The following is a 23,784-nucleotide window of genomic DNA, read 5'->3' as shown; positions in this document are numbered from 1 at the left end:
ACGGAGAGCATCATTATGTGTTAGGCATTGCGTGACAGTTTAACAACCTTCAGCGTTCTGTCCTTGTGCATCAAGCTTATGGAGGGATCCTCAGGACTGTGACTTAAATCTTACTAAATGTGGTTTTGATTTTATGTGTGAGTTTTTGTATGAGTTACTGTTCCTGTGGTTGTTCAGATCTGTGTGTGTGTGTGTGTGTGTGTGGGTGTGTGTTTGTGTGTGGTGTGTGTGTTTTGTGGCTCCACTGAGACAGTTTGGCTCTTTGCCAGCTCAAACTGTCCATTGCTTGGAAGGTTGGAAGTAATGGGCTCACTTCCCCGGTGGGACAGGAGGGGGACTGAATAAAAACAAGGAGGGGGGTGCTTTGGGGACGCTGCAGGGATGATACAGCACATGACAGCGTGCAGCAGGAGCAATGAGTGGACTGTGTGCTGCTGTGTGCTCCTTTATATGATCTGAGCCAACAAATATTAGGATTATACTAATTAATCGTTAATTAACTTTGGTCTTTTAAGATTCATGGGAGATCCATAGGATGACAATCAAAGCCATCCAGAGACATTTATTAGACTAAGGCAAACCTGTGTTACTTGTTGGAGTAAATGTTGAAGGAGTACCCCTGCTAAAGGCACAGAAACTGATTTCACAACTTGTCCTGCTTCCAAATCACACAAGGAAGTGGAGCGCATTTTAGTAAATGCCTGGAGGGCGGGTGTGGTCAGGCCGCTGAAGGTGGAACCATCTTTAAACAAAGTGTCAGTACGGAGTGCACTCAGGAGGAAAATGAGTCTGTCACTATCCTCCTAGGGAAACAAAACATTATGTGAGGGTTAGCATCTTAATATTCTTTGTTCTTAAAACCCAACTCAAGACTTTATCATCACAAGCGAGTGTATTAGCATCATCACATACAATTATGCAAAATCAAGCATTTCTTTGTTTATTAACCACTGTTTGCTAACACCTCATAAACACTGTTTTAACTAAACAACACAAAGACAATTATGCTAATTGTTGTTGTGTCCCTCCTGACACATAAGTGCCCACTTTGTAAACTTCCCCCAGGTGGTGTTTAACCCTCTCCTGACCCTTCATCTCTGACCTGCATTTGCTTTCTTTGTCACCCTTGCAGACCCCTGTCTCATAGTGATGCCGCCATGCATGGGCGAGGCCGACCGCTTCAGTCTGGAGGCGCTACGGCACATCCACAAACAGCTGGATGACGACAATGACGGGGGAATAGAGGTCAATGAGAGCGTGGAGGTGAGCTTCGTCAATCTACATTCAAGAGTGTCGCCAGAGGACACATGCAGAGGCATATTAGTTTTAAACAAACAGCTATGCTGAAGCATGTGGCCTTTAGGGTTAAAGTGACGGTTTCCAACCTGGGGCTGTGACCTCCTGAAGGCGTCCCAAAGTAAATGTGATGCCTACGGGAATATTGCTTTATCTTTTAAGTCAAACAAAAGCAAAACCTTTATAATTATAAACTGAAGTTCTGTTGGAAAGCGATTTGCTTTTCATGCCATGGTTCCCATATTGTTACTATATGACCACTTTCTCATGGTACCATCGCTATAAAAAGCCACTATCTCTCAGATCGTTAGCTTTAGCAAAACCAAACTGCTTGCTAAACCCCAAGTGTTGACGCAGGAATACTTCTCCTGTCACCTCTGAAAGTGGATCACCACATACTAGTAAATATTTACTTTAAAGTGCAAACAGTGACTAACAGCTTGTAGCAGCAGGCCGGTCTTTGTAGTTGTCCCAAAAGTCAAATCATTTATAACATTTAGCAGTTAGTCATCAGAGGAGAGATCCAAACTGGTGTCGGCATTCCTGACATCTGAAACACACACACACACAAATATTCTTAGTGTTTTTACTGAGTGTTTTTACAACAAAAAACAAAAAATTTTTTTTTTTTTTTTTTTTTTAAATATTTATAGTTTTCTGAGAATTTTAGTGTCTCTGCATGCATGTACAAATACACATGCACTCACAGGACCAACCTGTCCTTCACCATGTACAATTATTAGCATAAGACAGGCCTTTATTTGAGATTTGGTGTCCTTGAAGTTAAGTCTTTGCTAGTAATCAAAAAAACTATAGATGAGACAGTTTGTGCAGCTGAAAGATGACTGTAGTGACACTGGTAGTGTGTTGTGTGTGTGTGTGGGGAGGTGTGGAGAGTGAAGAGACAGGTTTCTGTGAGTGACAAGAGGGCTAGGGCTGACATCTGAGAGCACTCTGACCTGCTGTGCCCTGCGCGTCTCTTGGTAATCAACGACCTCTTACGTTCAAAAGAAACCACTCGGGACCCTGGTCACATTTTCTGTGTGTGTGTGTGTGTTGGCAGGAGTCATTTTTAACTGGCTGAGAAGTGCTGGTGTGAGAAACAGTTATACCCTGCAGCCCTGCTGTGATGCCTCAGGAAAGAGCTGGACCCTATATGAGTCCTGTCTAAAGACCCCCGAGGGCTGCAGTGTTGGAACTGGCCCCTGGCCCGCATTATTAAGGAAATGTGTGTCTGTACATGTAACCCTGATGCTTGTATGTAAGAGTGCATTACATAGAGCCTCCTAACCCGTTTTCACCCTTTGTCTTTATAAGGGAAATGAGACGTGTCTGTTTCTTTCCAGCAGAAAACACAAGTTGTTTTTGGCCGTCGCTGATTACTGAGGATTTCCAAGCTTCTTCTCTGAGCTCCAGTGGCAGGTTTCATAAGCAGGGCAGGGTTTCATAACATGATGGATGCTCCTCTCACCAAATTAGTGACCGTCTATCAGTTACTTTTATTGGAATATGGGCACTGTTGTGTGACTTAAAACAAGTGAACTTTGACAGTCAGTCTCATTTCACTTTCACTCTTGCAGATTTAAAAGTCTGTAGCCTGAAGAAAAAACAAAGAACCTGTGCAGCCATTTTAAAAAAACTTACCTTAATTCATTGTTTCAGTTTCGCTCCTAAAAAAAAATCAGGCTCTTGATGCAACTTTGAATCAAATTTCACCATAAAGCACTTCTTCCTAGCAGTGATGACTTGAAAGGAGTGACACACTTATGGGGAATGAAAGGTCCAGGAGCGGGTGCAAGATCCTCATCACCCGCTCACCCCCGTTTGCCACCTGGCTGAAACCTTACACGCAGCCAACAAAAAACCCCTCTGTGGCACTTCCTTCTTTTCCTCCTCTACTTCTTCTCGTGTTACCTAAAATTTAAGAGGATGACTCAGATGAGTGGAAGGTCATATTCGTAATGTTAAAGCCGTGGTCAGGATATCCAGTTTTTCATGGCATGCATTTCAGAGATTCTTAAGCTGGTGGTAAGGATGAAACGAGAGGTCTTGCTGTCACAGACGCAGTGGAGATATATGGGCACAATGATACCATTTGGCATTTGGCTATGTTTACGTGTTTGGGGTTTGTAGAGCATGTTGAGCAGTAAAGGAAGTGATTTATGAATATGAACAAAATATAAGAAAACTCATATTAAAAGGCTTATTTGATGGAATATGAAGAGGATTGACTTCTTTCTGTGTATTTCCGTTTTAAATCCAGCATATTTTGGAACTGTACACACTGGGTTAAGACATTTAGTGGTTTTTACAAAATCCATAACAACTTCAGATAAAAAAAAAAAGTATCTTACTTTTGAGGCAAAGATGTGAAAAACTCTCCTGTTCTAGCTTTCTCTTTATTTTCTTATGATAGTAAAGATAAAACCAGAAATTGGTTCATAGAATAATCAAGAAAATAAATGGCAGAGTAAGTCTTGGTTGTTGGACTGTCAGCACTTCTGCATATATGATTCTTGATTCATGCTTTATCTGTTGCTGGAGTCAAGGCAGTACTGATGGGGATGAAATCTCTAAATCACATTCTTTAGCAAGAAAAAAGCAAGCAGCAAAACTAAGACAGTATTTCTGGTTTGTCTTTGTTCAGGCAGTCTTCAGATGGAGCTGCTACAGTATCTCTCTGCTTCGTTCCAGAGTCTAGTGATGGTGTAAGCCTCCTTAACTTATCCAGAAATTTAAGCTGTGAACTAAATAGTTTTATACTCCTTTATGGTATTTTGATTTTTCAGATTCATTTTAAAGAAATGCATGAATGACCCATTGGCATGTCTTAACTGGAGGATCAGAAACACTGGCTGTGTAAAAGTTTGTGTTTGGACCTGAAAGCAGACTCGGGAGGCTAAGGTGGGGTAAAGTTAAGTGGTTTTATTGACAAAAGAGTTATTCTGGGGAAGCAGATGGCTGGAGAGGGCTGATTGGGTCGACTGAGGATGGTTGAAGCAGGGAATGGTGGAGACCGGCTGAGGGTGAGAGCAGGGGGTGAAGGCAGAGGGATTGGCAGTGGTGGCGGTGAAGGCGGAGGCTGGCTGGCGCTGGGATTCTGGACGCAGAGGAAAAAGACGTTAAACGCAGGCAGGGAAAGGAGCAACAAGTAACTCTAGAAAATACTTCACAAATAACTAGAGTGGCCGGGAGCAAGTCTACCGCTAAGCAGACGGAACAATCTGGCGATGAGATAGGCCGGGATTCTTGAACAGGTTGCTTGATGAATTGATGGGTAGCAGGTGTGGAATGATGCCAGGAGCCAGGAGAGAGAAGCCATGCCCACATACACAAATACATAAATACACACACACACACACACACACACACACACGCACACATACATAAGAGGGGAGGGGGAGACACGAGGGGAAACAAGGAAACACAAGAGAAAAAAACTGTAGAGCTGTGGCAGAGCCGTAACACACTGTCTTTCATTTGCTACAGTGAATCTTATACCAGCTGACATGAACAGTTTGTTATCGAAATACAATTTAAAGGAACTTATCAGTCACTTGCGAGTTACCTGGCAGCGCTGTAATGTAACATTTGTTTTACCTGTAAAATTCCTCTGTATCTAAACAACAATCACTGTTGCTAAGTTACAGGGAAATTAACCCTCACATACATATTAACACCAACCCATGTTTCATAGTTTGTATCAGTGCACGGTTGCTGAATCATTGACATGACTATATGTGACTATGACAAAGTCAAATTTCGATCTCCCTTTGGATTAGCCTCCACAAGCTAGCTGATGCTACATCTGTGGCATGTAACCATGGTGTTTTTCAATTTTCATTCACTGGATTCTCATTAACTGCTTTACCATTGGGCCCACACACACACACACACACACACACACACACACACACACACACACACACACACACACACACACACACACACAAAAGTACCTTCTACCATGTGCACTCAAACCTATTTAAACTTTCACTGGAGTGGGGAGGCCGTGAGAACAAACAAGGAAGTGGTGAGGCCAACAAGTATCTCAGTTCCCTTTACGACTACAGTGTTCACCGACATGTCACGTCACAGAGTTATCAGTCAGCATGGGGAACAAGGCTTTGACTGCTGTTTGAAGTTGATATTTGGAGCAGAGAGTTACAGCAGAACACACACAGCCCTTAGGGGAAGCAAGCAGATAGATCTTTGCCAGAATCAATTGTTGTGATGAGGGTAAAAGGTAGATTTTGGCAGTTGTATGAGCTGCACAATGTCAGTTTAGTAACATTATCATAGATTTTTGCCATCCACATGGCTGGTCTCAGATCAAAGCTGCCATCAGCCTGAATAAATGTAAACAGGAATACACTCTTCATGTGTATTTATAGTCTCAAAACCAATAGTAATTACTTTTTTACGGTCTTCCAAAAGCATCTGTAATTGGACCACTGCGGAAGAATTTCATTAGGAATCAAATCCAGCCGTTATCCTGATAGACATAATCCTGTCTCTGGTTACTCTGTGAGTCTGGGCATCGTCGGGGAGTTTTGAGTGACGTTTGGGAAAGGGGGGGGGGGTGTCAGTCACTGGGGACGGCAGGTGCACGTCCTCTCCTCGGGGTGCGGTGCTGGGGCTACGCGCAGCCCGTCTGCCAAGGAGACGTTTGGCTGGATCGTGTTGCATCACTTTGAAGCTGCAAATGCCCAACCCACGTCACAGCCAGGGTGGGGATGGGGGGGTGGGGGGTTGCTGCTGTGTATGTGCATGTGCTTTATTAGTTCTTGACAGGCCCTGGCATCACATCTTGGTGGAAAAATTAAGCTTGCATGTGAGTTCTACATCTGTGCGAGCACACTGTACTGTACATATGTCTTCCTTGTGTTTAGGTTAGTATGATCAGAGGACATTTGAGGAGGCTCATGGAGCGTCCCGGCGGTATCTATAGAAGGGAGGAATCTTGGAAGGTTCTCGAAGGCGTTTGTTGACTTGTCTGGGAATGTTCTAGAGGGAACGTTCCATTTACTACCTCCCGCTTCGAATTGAGACAAAATGTGGCGCTATTTCATTAATAAAAACATTTTCAAGAAACACTGTTCTTGTTGCTCTGGATAATGCACAGACCTCAGTGATGACAGTTTTCATTGGAACTACTCTCTATAAAAGAAACAGTCCATTTAAAAAAAGGTTGGCAGCATATTTTGTGGTGTATTTTTGGAAGATGTTGCTGTTAAATGTCATTTTTAAATGATGAGAGGAACACAAACAAAAGCCCACTTACTTCCCTTGCAGAGTAGGTCAGTGCGATGATGCATATCCTGAGTTGATATAAATTTGTCAACTGTATTTATAGTAATATTGGATTTTTATGATTTTTTTTTATATCTTTGGTTATAGTACCATGTTTGGTATCAGTAGCTAGAAACAGACATTTGTATCTGGTACTTGGATTTAACCATCAATAACTTTTCAACTGTGTATCAATATTGCCACCTCCACTCAAATCCTGGACAAATAAACCAAAACTTTTTGCAAAGATAGATTTTCATCCTTTTGGGTCCTTAAAGAAAAAAAAAAAAAAAAAACAGCACCGACCTTTGCTGCTCTAAGAATATCATGATAAAAATTTAATTTAACTTCTAACAAGAAGTTATGCAAAGATACCTTCTTTGATCTTGGGTTAAATAACCAAGCTCGTTTCTGAATTCTCAAAATAAAAGCACGAGGAAGATTTAATCATGAAAGTGATAGTTTCACAATGAGGCTGCCCAGCTGTCATGTGTGATAAATCAGTTGTGCCCCAAGTAATTTGTGTGTTGCATAAATCAAATCCGAGCACGGCAAACTTTTTGTCCCACATTTAGGACGCATTAATAACAATTAATCAAATCTGCAGTAATCTGCAATTTCACATACCTAATGGGTTTTATTAATGTGGAGGTATGTCATAGAGTAAATTCATTTTGGGTTGATGATGATAGATGGACGGTGGATGTAATAACTTTCAGTAAATTAGTTGAGTAGATGTGGACAGATGGGCTGATACAGTCGATATCAGGGGTGAAAAGAGTCACAGTCGACTTTTAGAGAGAGAGCAGAGGCTCATGGGAAGAGACTCAAACTCAGCCAACTACCCCCAATCTGGAATCTGATGTGAACAAATATGTCTTTGTTTGCCACCCTGTGTGTGTGTCTGTCACTGGCTGTGTGTGACCATGTGTCATACCCTGTCTGTACTAGGCCTGTGTGTGTGTGTGTGTGTGTGTGTGTGTGTGTGTAAGTATAGAATATGTGTACATACTATTGTCCTCTCAGGATTGACTGCTGGTCCTCAGGGAGAGTTGTAGCTCTCTATAAACACGATCTAAAAAACACTTCATCTCTTTTTTTCTTGCATTAATTTCGCCTCCTTTGATATTTCAACAGGCTCCACACCATGGCTGTAATTATCACAGCTATCAGACTATCTAAACTCTTAACCACCAAGGCTGAAGGCAACCACACAAAGGCTCACCACATATTTTATATGACTCTATAAAACATCACAAAGCTGCCTTTGACCATATGCAAAGTAGCTCCGCCGGCCTGCCCGCAAGTAGGTGTCATGATCCAGCACTTTAAACAATTACTGTCACTTTCAATCCTCCAACGATTCAGCTTTTTGTCTTTTTATACTTTCCTGAGTAATCTTTCTTTTGCTATTGTAAATATTTGACTTGGATCCTGAGTGAGTTATCTGTTACACAGTGATCAGATGTTGGATTCGTTGGATGTTACTTTAACCAAATTTACCCAGTTTCACTTGAGATGAGATTTTATAAAAATGCTCTTTTACAAACGTCTAATTATCTGTAAATAAAATGAAGACGTTTGATATGATTAACAAATTTACACATGTAAGTTATTTTTAATAAACCATTCGTTCTTCAGACTCTTTTCTATTCTTGTTCTTGCACATGCCCTCTGCCAGCAGGACTTCATTTCTCAAGTACAGTGAGCATTAAGGGCTTTGCAAAGACATTTGTTTGGACTTGTATTGCACACATTGTGGTCCCTCCAGTGACTCAGCAGACAGTTGGTTTCTTTAGCTGTTTCCTGGCTTGACGTCAGAGACAAAACTGATTTGCATTTGAAAGAAGAAGGTGAACAGAGACAAAAAAAGCACTGTGCAAAGTTTTTAGGCCTCTCTTGAGTATTTTGTCCACAACTGATGTGGTGAAAAAGCCTTTCAGACCCAAATGGGGGACCTTAGAAAAACCTCTGACATGGATGGACACAGGCTATAACAACCACGGAGTTACTCTGGGATTATTTGAGGGTTCAGTATAAATCTGTAGTCGCTACAACCTTATAAATGTAGCTATCGGTGTTGAAGTTGAGCCCTCTGACATACATTCCTTTGGTGTTGCACGATTCTTTCACTAAGAGACAAAATAATAAGGTTAGATTCTGGACCCATTAATGTGAGTCTGATGAATCTCTTCTAAGCTAAAATATCTCAACAACAATTGGATGGATCGCCACAAAATGATGTACATATATTTTAACATATATTCATCCAGCTCCACCAGCAGTTCAATTTTTTTTTTTACCTTGATTACTAGCAAGAAAAATGTTCATATCACTCAGGTAGTTATTATGCTCAATCATCTTATGCTGACCAAAAGCTGGAAATTGTCTCCCACCTAAAGAAACAATTTAATAAAGTGATTCAAAAGGTTCAAAAGGTGCGAGATTGTTAGCAGTGTGTGACTCATTAATTCTCCACTGTAAAAGCATTTCCTATCAAACACACAATTTTTTACAGTTTTAAATCTACAGTATTTGTGCTTTAGCAGTAAGAAAAGAAACCACAGTTGTGGACATGAATAGCCACGCCACCTATATTTTGCCCACAACTCGCTATGAATGGTCACATGCATGTTGAATGTTTGTTCAAAATCCTGTGTCACACACCAGGTTTGTGTGTGAAGGTGGAATCAGCCTGCTGATAAAACTACTTGGAATCACCATTAGGCACACCCTTCTTCCCACAGCCGTCCAGGACTCGTAACATGGGTGCTATCCACTATATAAAACAAATGTACATCAGGCATGAATTAATTAAACAGACATTGAGCTTTCAAATACATTTTCACCCACTTTACAGTATCCATTCCTGTGCTTTTATTTTTCAAACCCTTCAGTGTAAAAGATGCTTGATTTTGTGCCTACAAAATAATGGGTTCACTATTTTTTCCTCACTCTGACAACTTAAGTATCCTCCTCTCCATTCTCTTAAATGTGTGATTAGAATATATTTAAATGAGTGCATGAGCCAGGAGTGAATCTCACAGAGGACACTTTCTGACAATTCAATTTGATCACAGACAGAAATTTTTTTTTTTTTTTCTTCTTCTATGACAGGAAAATGTGTGCAAGGCTGGAGACATTTGTAGCAGGCAGCCTCTCAACACCTGACTGCCATTGTGTATTCACTGTCAGACTCACAGCACCACTCCAGACGCTCTGTGCACACAGTGGACATGTGTGAAAGTGTGTGAGTGGGTTTTGAAAATGATTGCCACGTCTGCACGTTTGTGTTTTTCTATGCCATGAGGAGTGCAGTTGTATCTTTAAATGCTTTTAGGACTGTTTCAAGGAGATTTGGTGCAGTCAAGCATCAATGATAACTTGTGTCTTACTGCAGGCACATGACATCTTTCAAGCTGTGTGGGAAGCTGGGTGTGCTGTTTTTATTCTCATCAAGTCAGACGTGAAACTCATTGATCTGTATCTATGATTCACCGCAGTGTGAAATGTCAAAACCCCCTCAGCTGCAGCTACAACGTTCAGTTTTACATGATTTCATATACCCTCACTGATGAGTTTTCTGCTCCAACTTGTACTTCCTGACTTTGTGGCACCTTTTATTTGCTGCTGACATGTACAGACATTATATGCTAGTGCTACAGACAGTACATTCAGCTCCCCACTGATCACACCAAGGATGAAAACTCAGGAACTCTCAATTCCTCTGTGATTTTACACTTTCACTTAAGCATCTTTGCTAATGATTCTACCAGATAATGCTTCTCTTGATGTGTCCCATAGCAACAATTAACAGCAGATGTGCCTGCTCCTTGCTAGCTTACAACATATTTATAATTAACATTAAATTGCTACATGCAACTTTTGCATATTCACGACATATCAAGTTGTCCATGAACTTAACTATAAGGTTTCAGGTGTATCTCCTTTAATGTACAAGTATCTTGGACATTTTTAAGCATTAATTAGACCAATAAGGGAGGACATGCTCCGAAAAAAAAAATTTCAATTCAAGTAAGAGTTGGACATTTTGGTAAATTGTTCATTGGAGTTAGCTGAGAAGATTGATACCACTCTCACATTTGTGCGTTAATTTGCTGGAGCCAGGAGATGGTTAGCCTAGCTTTCACATAACTAACCGCTTAAAGTGTATATACGAGTAATTCAAATGTTTTAACTTTGCACGCAGCAACCTTTGGCTGCTACTTCGCAAATTTAAATTGCAGTACATGTTGGCGGATAAGCATGCAGTAACATCAAAGGTTAATTATTTATCAAAAACAGGGAGGATGTATGAGCAACACAAGAGTCACAATGTTTTTAGGTGATGCCAAGACCGCACACACAAACGCAGTACTCCAAGATAAATGCTTTGAGGTGTTCGGTTGTCAGCCATACTTCATGTTAATTCTACTGGTGTTCTGGCAATTCTTTTGGTGGGTTTGTTTGCTATGGCTTTTTATTTTCTGCGGGGGACTTTAGTTCTAAGCTGCCAAAGGAGGAGAGCCGGAAACTGAACACACACACATAAATGCACACGCAGGTGGAAGTGGTGCCTTTCTCTTTTCAAAGTCCCTAAAAGGAAGAAAGGAGAGTGAAAAGAAAGTGTGTGTGTGTGCGTGTGTGTGTGTGATCCAAAGCCAGACTTTTAGGCAAAGCCAACTTTCTGCGGCTCCCTCTGTCAAAACCACACATGGACATATACAGACAAGCAGTCGTGTGTGTCTCCCCCAGAGTTTTTTTTTTTGCGAAAAATACTAATTTTAAAATGTTGTAGACCAAAAGAACCCATACATATTGTGATAACTATGAACAGCCAAAATTCTTTGTCCTCTTTTTCAGTTTATAATAGAAGACATGAAGCAGCAGCAAACCAACAAACACAGCAACCTGCACCGTGAAGACCAGCACATCACTGTGGAGGAGCTGTGGAAGGGCTGGAAGACCTCCGAAGGTAAAGCAAAGAAGTTAACTGTCTCTGCACTAAGGTCACCAAAAAACACATAACCCCCTTCATTTACTGCCTTGTGCAAAGGAGGAAGGGGAGAGAAAAGCTCACTGAAGCAGGAGGAGGGAGAATAGTACAGGTGGTGACAGAGGAGGAACATTTTATTTTGTTAAATATCTGTAGTAAAGCAGCGGCACCTTTTAACTATATAAATACCAGAAATCCGCCAGGTGCAGTCGGCAGGTGAGACATCCTCTTCACTCATGGTGTGCTCCTGTAGCGCTTTAGCAAACCCTAGAATCCTCATCACCATCTTGAGTGACTTTCCAGTTCTCTGAAAACTCAAGCAGACTTCTGCAAGCTCGACGATTCAAGGGCTGGAGGAGAGACTAAACAATGACGTACACTTCAGGGTGTGTTTACCCAGAAGTGTGACCTCTTATTTTCTCTGCACATCGTGATATAAAAGTCTGAGTAAGCCGACACTCATCAATGTTTAAGGACGTATTTAGTCACGGAGTCCATTTGCAATTCTGAGCAGTTTTAATCATGATTTACTGGTATTATTTTAATTATTAAACTGCTCAAGGGCAAATGTTTTTTCTTTTCATTTTGATCACACTAACTTTTCCTGTAGATGAATTTCTCCTACTCTTCTCTCTTATTTGAATTTCACATGAGGACAAGATCTGACACAAAGTCACATGTGTTGTTTGTCTTCAAATAGAGCCCCCCCTGCAAATCTGTTACTCTCAGCCTGTATGCAGCAGTGTTTGTTTATCACTCTGGAAATATGTGTGGAGCTAAGCGGTTTTGGAACAAGTTTTAAACATGCTCTCATGCTCCCTTAGTATTTGAAATAAACACTCACACAGCAGAAAATTAACTTCCTACTTTCTGGTTGAGGTGCAGGCTGCAGGACCACGGCTGTAAATACTGTATATTATATATTTTTAATCAGGTTTCTTTGATCTTTACACTAATTTCCTGTTTGTAGTAAGTACAAAAATGTATACTCAGGCGTGGAATGTAACTGAGTATATATATTCAAGCAACTACACTTCCTGATCTGAATCTGAGGCACTCGTTCTTTTACTTGAGTGTCATTTTGTGTTACTCTTTACCTCTCAACGTGAGATGTGGTTTTCACTCCTCTACTTTTATTTAAAATCGTTCGTCACTTCTCAGATTAAGATGTTTCCCAGTGAAAGGCTCAAAGACGGAAAAACTCAAAAAGTGTAAAAGCAAAAACTAATCAAAACAAAAAACAAATGTAGATATGTGTAGCAGAACTTTCCTATTTCTTTTCTCCTCTGCCAGTTAATCATCACAGGACCCCTCAGATTTATGCTGTGACTCTTTGGGAGGGGGGGTCCAACCCCTAGTTTGGGAACCAATGGATAAAACTAACTGCAGTCAGTGCAGTTAGTGCAAGAACTCCACCCAGACCAGCTGCAACAGGAAAATGATGCATCAGTATTAACAATTTAAAAATAATATATATAGTATCAGATAAAGAGCCATTTTTCTGCAGAATGAGTAAAGACTGATTTGAATGAAGGACTTTTACTTGTTACTATTACTGAACTAAAGGATCTTAACTCTCCTTCCACCTCTGTTTATTCTTAACCTTTGTTTCTTTGTGAGTTGCTCTTGATCCAAAAGCAACATCTCAATGCTTAAACATATATGAACGACTCACCTGCTCTCACTCCCTCCCTCAGTCCACAACTGGACCATGGAGGACACGGTGCAGTGGCTGAAGGAGTCGGTGGAGCTGCCGCAGTACGAGAAGAACTTCCGGGACTTCCGGGTCACGGGGAACACCTTACCTCGGTTAGTGCGGCTCGCCTTATTGCCCCCCCCCAGGAACAGCGCTACACAGCCTGCATCAGTGATACTGATGACAAGACTTAAGCAATGAATTGTTGCTGTTCTGCACCTTCAGTACAAGCGCTAAATGTCAATTCTTTATCCTCTAATTAAGATGTTCTTGTTTTTGCTTTGCCGCTGGTGACCAGTGAAGAGTGTTTATGAGCAGCAGCAATATAATGATCTTTGTTACAATACCCACAGGCACCCTCGGTTTTCTTTGCTCTGTTTAATGCTGCCCACTGCTGGTTGTAAAAGGCAGTACATAGGGGGAACATGACTTTTCTCAAACTGGTAGATGTTGTATTAGAAAAGATTTCTCTCAGGGCCTGTAGACATTTTCTTTTTTGGAGGCCACTTTTTGTTACATGATCTTAAATGCAGCCAACATTACAACCGTGCACCATGCTTTTTGAATTCAGAGTGATGTGGTTGACTTTGGACAGTTTAGTCTTTTCATAGCACTCTAAATATTCCCAGAATTCCTTCGTACAGAACGATGAGGATCAAATTGTTGATTATGTAATCTGAGAGCTGACATTACAGGAGGAACCCAGACGTTAGTGGGACACTTGTGGAATGTGACTTTCTGCAAACTGCATGTACGGCATGAGTAGCCCACAGGGGCTATTGAGGGGGGTCTCATATTACGCCACAGGGCTGATGGGTGCTGACTCATTAAGTGATGTCACAGCGAAGGAACACAGTTTCCACAGGCTGCCATGTTGTCTGAGCCGTTTCGAGAAGATGGCGATGGCGTGCGGACAACCCCTCGTGGGACAGTGGTCAACCTACGGAGAGAACACATGAGAATTATCTAGTGTCGGAGTGATATTCATGCATGCAGGCCGGAGTGTGCACCTGTGTGAGCACGTCCTACCCACAGGCACACAATCATACCGGTAGTTCTTGGTAGGATTTGAGTGATGTGAGGCTTTTAAGATCAATACTGCTATTTTTAGTCTGAGGCCAAAGGCAGCCAAGATTCAATCATCCACCAGGTTTCTCTCAGAATTTAATTTCTGTCAGTTTTGACACCTTTGGAGCGTCATGGGGGGATATTTACCAATTCATCAAGATTTGCAACTGTCAAATTATTTACTTTAGGACCTGGGAAGGCTGAGGGAGAAATGGTTGACTGTTAACTTACAGTTCAGACAATGTAAACACTTTGAGCTCTCCATTCAGTATCACACTTATTACTACAATATTGTATCTGTTTGTTGTGACTTTTACACTCTTACATTATTTTTACAGTTTTTATATTATTTATTGAGTCCTGCATTATTTTTTATATATTTACAGCAATAATTTAGTCGAAGGAGTTTCAAAGTTTTACCAAAATCTCCTACATCTTAATTTATTCACAGATCTTTTTGTGGAGCTGACATCATCAGGGTATTTAACCAATATTTTTAAAATTGGATATATTGGTTCTATTATGACTGGAGGGAATGCCTTAATGTTTTATAAATTCTGTAATACTGAACACCATTGCCAATGTAATGTCATTATATATATATATATATATACACACATTATATACATATATATAAGATTAGCAAAATTTTTAAATGCAAAGGTGTCTTTTAATTGGAGGACCAAGAAATTCAATTTTGTTTGTGCACACAGACAATTATAATGCCCATTGAACACAGAAATAATAGAAATCTGACCGTGTAGAAAGCTGCACTAAATGTTCTTTTTCTCTCTTTTCATATTTCAGAATAGCAGCAAATGAACCGTCGTTTATGTCGATGCAACTGAAGATATTAGACCAGCGGCATAAACAAAAACTAAACCTAAAGGCGCTGGATGCAGTGCTGTTTGGTCCTCCTCTCCGTAAGTATGAACCGCATTCAAACACCATCACAATTCATAAAAGTCAAATACCAACACTCTTAATTTTGGTCACCAGAAAAATTAAATAAAATGTATTTAAATGAAGTACTTTTAAAAGCCACCAACTGTTGTCCTGTTCCGCCTTTCTCCCTCTGCAGGTCCACAACATAACTGGATGAAAGACTTCGTCCTGATGGTTTCCATAGTGATCGGTGTTGGGGGCTGCTGGTTTGCCTATGTGCAAAACAAGTCCAGCAAGGTGCACATCTCTCAGATGATGAAGGACCTGGAAAGCCTGCAGAACGCGGAGCAAAGCCTCTTAGACCTGCAGAGCCGGTAGACAACGAAATAAATCAGATTTAGGTTCAAATCAGATTTAGAGTCAGATGTAGATTCAAATGTGAAAATGCATCAACTTGTCTGTTTCCTGTCACCTCCCAGGCTGGAAAAAGCTCAGGAGGAGAACCGGACGGTGGCGGTGGAAAAGCAAAACCTCGAGCAAAAAATGAGGGATGAAATCAACGGGGCCAAAAAGGAGGCTCACAGGCTTCGAGAGCTGCGAGAGGGAGCTGAATGTGAGCTGAGCCGCCTCAAATACGCAGAGGAGGAGCTAGTGCAGGTAGGACTTCCTGGACTGCCCCTTGCAAACAGATTTTAACACAGCAAACAGTAAATGCATCTCATTTGAAATTTAAAGACCAACTACTTGATCAGTGATCTCATGAGTAAAGTTTTAAAAAGCATTTGACAATGAACTTACCCTGACCCTGGACCCTGATGTGTCGCGTGCCTCCCGTGCAGGTGCGTAAGGCTCTGAAGCGAGCGGAGAAGGAGATGCAGTCGGAGCGCTCGGTGCCTGAAGCTCTTCAGAAGTGGCTCCAGCTCACACACGAGGTGGAGGTTCAATACTACAACATCAAGAAACAGAACGCAGAGTTTCAGCTGTGCGTCGCCAAAGAGGAGGTAACTTTCTCTTCTTTTGACCGTGGGTCTTTAAGACGTTGCCTTGAAGACTCACAGTGACAGAGCATTAAATGACCAGATACAAGGTCTTTGAAAGGATTCAGAAACTGTTGTGTAAATGCCAGCAGTGTTTGAAAAGCATACATTTGAATTTACCTTGCTCATATTGAGCCACTGATCTGGACTGAAACTGCTTGGAAAACATTAACTTTTAAAATTGTTCTAATATTTATATTCTTAAATAATTTAACAAATGTTGCAGCCATTCCCAGTTCAGCGTCAAGTTTTCTTACTTCAGATTTGACATTAACATCCATTGCAAGAGTCTTTAACTTTCTGCCCTGGGTGTTGACTGGCAGGAGATGATCAAACCTGCCAAAATCAGACCTTTCTCCAGTTTTTCACCTTGCTAGTAACAAGCTACGCTACACGGAGCTGTGACTTGGAGCTCATACATGGGAGTGTATGAGCGCTCAAGTCTTTCATGTTTACTGCTGCCACCAAGCTGCTGGTGCCGGGCTGCAGATAAAGCTCAGTGCATCAGTCTGCTCTCTCGTCGACAGCCAGTATTGTTTAAAAGCAGCGTGGTGCAGCCTGGCAGGGCCTCGAGTAGTGGTAGAACTGATGTAAAATATCACACACATAATCACTACTGTAATCTTTTGGCTGGTGAACTGATGAGTGAGGTGAATCCGCTTTTAGCAGGAAATGGCAGCCTTCCAGTCGATCCTTGCAAACCAAACCACTGTTGCATAGCAGAAAATTCTGAATAAAAATGATTAATTAAAATTCAAGTCATGAAATATTTTTTGTGTTTTTTTTTAAATTTATTTCAGGCAGAGAAAATTAAAAAGAAGAGAAGTTCTGTGTTTGGAACTCTTCACGTAGCCCACAGTTCATCACTGGATGAGGTGGACCACAAGATACTAGAAGCAAAGTGAGACCACCACCACACACACACACACACACACACACACACACGAGTGATGTGATGCAACAGTAACTACATGTTAAAAAAATGCATGAGCAACTAAAGCTATGACTATAGGAGAATTCATTATCCTTGACCTGTGCGTTTGTCAGCCACATCTGTTTTAGCCGCCCCTATTGATTTGCATTAATGTGCTGAATATGACAAGAAAAGGTCCTTGTGTCATATTAAAAAGCAGGTCAATAATGTATGACTGCAGATTGTATACATATACATATTTATACTGTTCTACAGCATCTGCTAAAGAGTGAGTGAAGCTTTTGGTGCCGTTTCACAGCAACTACAAAAAAATCAGCCTTTCATTTGTCTCTTTATCTTTAGTCAGTTTGCTTTGTTTGTTCAGGGATTAAATTCTTCGAATATATCCAGTGACAATATCTGCCTGTACAGTGTCAAGTTCCTGCACAGATTTAAGCACATAATGCTATTATGTAAAACTTTAACATCGGATATCGCTGCTGAGGTAAAGAATATCTTTGTGTTTAAAAGCCGTACAGGAAGCAAATCAGACGGAAGAGAGAGCAAAGCAAAATCTTCTTTATGACCACTTTATCAGGCACAAGGCTCACATCAAACCAGTCGGCTCACGTGCCAAAACTGATCAAATCCTGACGAATCAAAGCAAAGACAGCTTCTTACTGGGTCTGCCACATCAGACATCACTATGATCTACGATAAATGTGTAACAGTAACCTGCGTTTTTCAGGAAAGCCCTGTCAGAGGTGACGGCGTGCCTGAGGGAGCGGCTCCACCGCTGGCAGCAGATCGAGAAGCTTTGCGGCTTCCCTGTTGTCAACAACTCGGGGCTACCGAGCCTGACGGCCAGCCTCTACTCTGACCACAGCTGGGTGGTCATGCCGCGAGTGTCGGTGCCTCCCTACCCCATCGCAGGAGGAGTGGATGACCTGGACGAGGATACGCCTCCCATCATTCCCCAGTTCACGAGTAAGTTAGCCGGTTGAGGGTTTTGATAGCTCTCTATTGCAGTGAAACATGCAGTGAGGTTAATTTCAATGTGGTTTTCTCTCTCGTTCTTCATCATTTGCTATTTCATCTTTCCCCCCAGCGGCTACGATGATCCGGCCTTCGCTGACACGCAGCAGCAGCCTGTGTCGTTCCCGCCGGAGCCTGCTGAGCTCCCCACAGTCCTCGCTGATGTCCCCAGACCCCGACCTGCTGTCCATGGCCAGCTCGTCCCTCTCCTATCACCCCGAGGCAGATGACGAACATATCATGTTCAGCTCGGATAGGAGGGGGTATGTAGCGGTGGCCGGAACGCCGCGGAATGGTTTTACAGTTTGGACTCACAGGTGTTTTATGCAGACATTCATACTGATGCTTTAATCTTGGGGTTGAATGGTAACCTTTTCTCATTGGGTGTCTTCTAGTATGTGGAGGATGCATGAATTACCTCTACATGATACACCATAATTAGTTCATGCCTAACATAATTAATTAACAAGCAGGATCTTATCTTCACTTAAACCTGCACTGTATTCTCAATTGTCTTCACTAATGTGTTAGTAAAGACTAAACCCCAAGGAAACTGAAAAAGTGACCTCAGTCAGGTTGAATGCAGTAACCAACTAATCATTTGATGCGACGATACTGTGGTAAAGGTTTGGTTAGGTTTAGGGAAAGATCATTGTTTGGATTCAAATGATCTGCAATGATCTGTTAAGGTTAGAGGACCTTTGTTGTCATGGTTACAATAATAAACACATGGTTGGGTTTATAGTAATAAATTAATGATTGTACTTAAAAGACACAATGTTGACTGGCATTTGCTCAAAAGACTGATTCTCTCTCACACGGCCACTAGATGTCACTGTTTTACAAAGAACTGTGTCCATTCCAGCTGAGTGAGACAGTTTGTGTTGAAGATTTAACTACATTTTCCAAGTGTCAAAACAACAGAGAGAAAACTTCTTTCCTTTTCTTTCCTTTTTTTTCCTTTTTCAACCTTTTGCTCAAATGTTGTTGCCATGGTCTCTGAGTCATGACCGTGTGTCTGCTCTCCTCTGTCAGGGAACCGGCTCAGGAGGGCAGCTCCGACACAGACTCTCTCAACTCTTCCTTGGGCCGCAGGCAGCTGCACAACCCCTGCACGCCAGGATCGGAGACCCCCTACCGCAAGATCTCCCGCGAGGAGCTGCTGCTGTTCAGCCAAAGTTCGGATCTTCCCGCGTCCACCCCCACCACCACCACCCACACCAGCAGCAGCAGCAGCAGCAGTCTCAGGGACTCCACGCCTCCTCCTCTCCCTCCAACTCCGGCCACCACCCCCTCAGGCCCACCCTCCACCTCGCCCTCCCCGGCCTTGGAGCACCACCCATTTGCACACAGAGGCTCACCCGACATCACCCGCATCATCCCGGAGTCCCAAAGTGCAACCTTCTCGCAGGGGAATGTCACCTCTGCGACAGGAAAGGGCATGTACAACGGCATCCTGGAGAAGTCCTACAGCTTCGGTCAGCTGCCTGCGAGCATGCTGCCCAACGTGGGGCGTTACCCGTCTCTCACCTCCCTGGACTCGGAGGGCCGAAGTGTGGGAAGGGAACACAAGCTCCAGAGCACCTCCTCCCAGGACTCCAGCGACAATGGAGAGAAAATCAAGCGCTCCTCCTCTAAATTAAAAAGTCTATTTAAGAAGAAAAAATAAAACTTGCAAAGTGAGATAGTGAAAGAGAGACAGAAATAAAATAAAAGGAGTTGTTTTAGCCGTAATACTAAAAAAAAAAGGACATCACTGTAAGCTAAAACATTTCATTTTCTCTCTTATTTTCCTCTTTTTGTTGTTAAAGATGGAATGTAGCTCAGTCTGGGTGCCTTTAAAAGCTCCAGACTGGTAGCCTTATTTTTCAATAATGCCTTTTTATTTAGTTCACTCATAGCCTCACAAGGAAAACCTGCAAAGGTCAAGGAAAGGTCAATCAAAGGTCATGATAGTTGTCATCCGGACATCCAACAACACATGACCTGTTCGCTGTCTTCTGTTAAAGTTACTTTGCGTTCAAACCAAAAAGCCGCTATGGTTAAGGGCCTAAAGGTGCAGTCCATGAATTTATTTCCAAGCACACAATGTCTTGTGTTTCACTGTTGATGTCCAGTGCAGAATGACATTTGCTGTTCCCACTGAAAATATTTAAATCTCCCTTTCAATAGTGACAGCAACACTTGAAAAAAAAAAAAAAAAAAAAAACACCCAGAAAAATAAAGGTTATGATTTCTGATAACATATTTTTTGACAGTTTCTTTGTCAAGTGTCCGAACTACTTCTCCCCTGTTCTAATTCTGAATTGCATCTTGTGAAGTGTTGGAGTCCTAAACTCATGTACTTGATTAATTTCCTTTGAGAAAAAAAAAAAAAAAAAAAAAATCCTGCTAAAAGTTTGTTGCACTAATGCTTTCCTGGTATTTTGGGAAAGAGCCGCTGCTTGCGGAGTACATATTGAATAAAGATATAGAGATGAGAGGAACACATGGGCAGCGGCAGTGAAAATGCAGCACATAATGCAAGAGCCAAAATTATCTGATGCGTCTTCAATGTCACTGTTTATGCACATCTCAAAATATATACATATATATATACATATTATATATACTTTGTTTTAGCATAATTATGTTCTGATAGATGTTTTTAAATACATTTTGATTGGTGGGGGTCCCTATAAACTGATCTTTACTGAAGAGAGTTTATTGAATATGCAGATTTAACCCACACCAGTCATTTTCCCTGTAATCTAGCTCTCCCTTATTACTTGATTAACTGCATTCTGTAGCCATACAACATACCATTTCCATTTTGTTTTGTCTTAAACCCTTTGTCCCTTTCTAAAACTTGGTGTCACTACCAGATTTCGGTCAAATTGTGTGCAATTAATTCTTTTTGTGGGTGGAGTGCCATGACTCTGAGGATTCATGAGCGCCAGGGAGTCTAAGACAGCTGCAGGGATGTCTCCACTCTACTGCGATGTCTTTGGCCTCTACCATGTTTGTTCCCAGGCTTTTTAAAGACGAACACTAAGGATTATCTGTTCAACAAAATGAACTTTTTTGATTGACTTTTTGACCAGATCTGATTGATACACCAAGACTCGCCACCCCTCCCACCACCACAACCACCACCACCAACACCAACACCACCACCACCACACACTAAGCTCGAAGCCGACCCATGCAATACGGTCCCGTTCCTCACCTCTGGGCCTGCACCGAGCGCACTGATGTCAAGAGCTCCTGCTTCACACTGTGATTTCTGCCTTCTTCCCTTCATCCTGGACCTGGCTGCTGTCACTGCTGCTGCTCAACACGACGGGTCATGTGGTTACATGACGGCCGTGTCAGCGGAGATGCGATGTCAGGGGGTGACGCCGTGCACGAGGTGTGTCTGGGTGACAGGACGACACGATGACGAGAGGATCCAGTGGCCTCTGTTTTTAAAGAAGAAAAAAAAAATACATATATATTTGGAAGGTCGTGAACAATACAGCACACAATGAGGGAAGTAGAAGACAGGACTGCAAGAGGAGGAGAAAATGAATGTTTACGAGACAGGGGCTTTTTTTTGAGAACATTTTCTGTGTGAATATTTGTATACTGTAGACGAATTAATAAAAAAATTGAGGCATCGAAGATGTTCAAGAGTCATGTTTGCTGCCATGATTCACACTTGGTTCATACATCTGAGAAAAGCTCATTTTGGATATTATTCCTGTTCATTATTTAATACCTAACAGCTCTGTGTAATTGTTACTGAGCCAGTGGACACATAAGCACTGATGCAATTTTAAAGGGGCAATCCAATGATTACACATCGACATTTGTCTTGTATTTTCTGCAGCGCTGCAGGGAAATTCCCCATTTCTGAAAAATAACCCTGATGATGTCATCCGGGTCATCTCGGCTCGGGCTGAAAAGAAGCCCTGTAATACAAAACTGGAGAGGTAAAGTTTGAAATATATGGATATTTTTGTGCCAAGCAGGGAGTGTTTAACAAAAGACTCTATTGAGTTGCATCATGGGAAGTGTAGGATCCTCTGTTTTTTGGGCTTGACCCATACTAAAAGTATGGATAAAAGTCAGATCATCTCAACTTCTGCTGCTTCAATTCTGTCCATCTGGTTTAAAAGTCTGTGTCTTGCAAGTCAGAAGGAGCTGAAAGGATTAGCTGATTCCAGTTAATCTCTTATATTTAATAGCAAATCCTCACATTTGATGATAAGCTGAAACCGGCTAATTTTAGGTGTTTTTTCTTTTTCTTTACTTATCTAAAACGTTGCTGATAAAGTATCATTTGAATGACAAACTAATTGTAGACTTGTCTTTTGAAATGTGTCAGTTTTTATGAAATTTTGAAACCAAGAAAGATGAATTGAATTTTGGGAATTATTTCACGCAATAAAACAGGAAGTATAACTGTTAAATACTTTAAATTCAGGCTGGTATTGTCCCTTCAAATTGTAATTCATTACAACCAAACTTTTGAAATACTTTCACAATTTGAAATTAATCAATTAACACATTGTAACCCATTAGCAGTTCAGCTGAGCTCAAAGCGTCTCGTTTCCAGCAGAAAACAGTTGTGACCCTCCGTTTGGAGCCCACATCCTCCTCGCAGCAGAAGTGTGGGGGAAAAACATCATTCTGACACCCCATTTGTCTTGAGAGTGGGGGAAACCGTGATACACAGAAGAAAAGCATGCATGATTGCTTTATCAATATAAAGTGAACGTGATGAAACTTGTGTTGATGGTTCATCAATTCGGCACAGTAGGAGAGGAGCGGGGACGTCTGCCGGTGATGAATGTGCTGTTTGGGCACTACTGTACACAGCAACAAATCCCAGCCTTTCACAGCAGCCCAACTTATTGCCCCCCCTCGCTTCACAGCTGCAGTTACAGTGACGGCCACATGGGGTCAGCAGAGCATCAGAGGAAGCCAACAGCAGCAGCCACTCCCTGACTGTGAGACCGACACAGTGTGAGTGGATGTTTGGTCAGCAATGAGAGACCAGAATCACATCACACTTGTTTTTACTGTCAAGTACACAGACATGTTAGAAATCCAGAGGTGAAGGAATGTGTATTGTTCGATCAGCTAATCTGATCTTTTTTTTAACTTGTACAGTTTTGTATCTTACTTAGCAAGAGCTTTCGAGGACATTATATTATTTCCTCGCCCTAGCATGGAAAGCATACTGCATATAAACATTTAAATCCAATGAAACTGTCAAATAGTGCAAGTAGGTAGTACGTTGCCATTCAAAATCTTCAAATTGAAAGTGAGTATCATACATACATTTTGCATGTTTGACAGGTGCTAACCTCTATTTATAGTATAATACACTGTATATAATGCTAAGATTAGACATATAGATTCTTTGGATCATCCATTACAGTCATGGAACCTAAAATCATCTTTCAAATATTAATGGCCAAGGTTTTATCATGGTGTTAAAAAGCACATTGAATTGTCCAAAAACTTTTGGCAATATTGTACAAGCAAAACCATGGCAACATCACATATATTTTTGGAATGAAGTATTCCAGAAACACAC

The 23,784-nt window shown here is 41.6% G+C and overlaps 1 protein-coding gene across 2 annotated transcripts in view; it reads left to right on the top strand.

Annotated features, from left to right (window-relative positions):
* Positions 1 to 21,856, top strand: part of stim2b (stromal interaction molecule 2b) — a 52,480-nt gene extending 30,624 nt beyond the window's left edge. Inside the window, exons 2-12 of one of the 2 annotated variants that reach the window (XM_056369401.1) lie at positions 1,133 to 1,263; positions 11,452 to 11,563; positions 13,282 to 13,393; positions 15,156 to 15,271; positions 15,430 to 15,607; positions 15,713 to 15,890; positions 16,073 to 16,234; positions 17,071 to 17,171; positions 17,932 to 18,170; positions 18,292 to 18,481; positions 19,254 to 21,856. In XM_056369401.1, coding sequence (XP_056225376.1) covers positions 1,133 to 1,263; positions 11,452 to 11,563; positions 13,282 to 13,393; positions 15,156 to 15,271; positions 15,430 to 15,607; positions 15,713 to 15,890; positions 16,073 to 16,234; positions 17,071 to 17,171; positions 17,932 to 18,170; positions 18,292 to 18,481; positions 19,254 to 19,887 — 2,153 coding nt within the window. In that variant the 3' untranslated portion in view covers positions 19,888 to 21,856. Of the gene's footprint in view, positions 1 to 1,132; positions 1,264 to 11,451; positions 11,564 to 13,281; positions 13,394 to 15,155; positions 15,272 to 15,429; positions 15,608 to 15,712; positions 15,891 to 16,072; positions 16,235 to 17,070; positions 17,172 to 17,931; positions 18,171 to 18,291; positions 18,536 to 19,253 lie in introns of both variants that reach the window. The other variant, XM_056369400.1, reaches the window with a different exon arrangement.
* Positions 21,857 to 23,784: the final 1,928 nt, after the last annotated feature.

Source organism: Seriola aureovittata, chromosome 23 (genome assembly GCF_021018895.1).
Source record: "Seriola aureovittata isolate HTS-2021-v1 ecotype China chromosome 23, ASM2101889v1, whole genome shotgun sequence".
Lineage (NCBI taxonomy): Eukaryota > Metazoa > Chordata > Actinopteri > Carangiformes > Carangidae > Seriola > Seriola aureovittata.
This window is presented reverse-complemented; position numbering and strand designations above follow the sequence as displayed.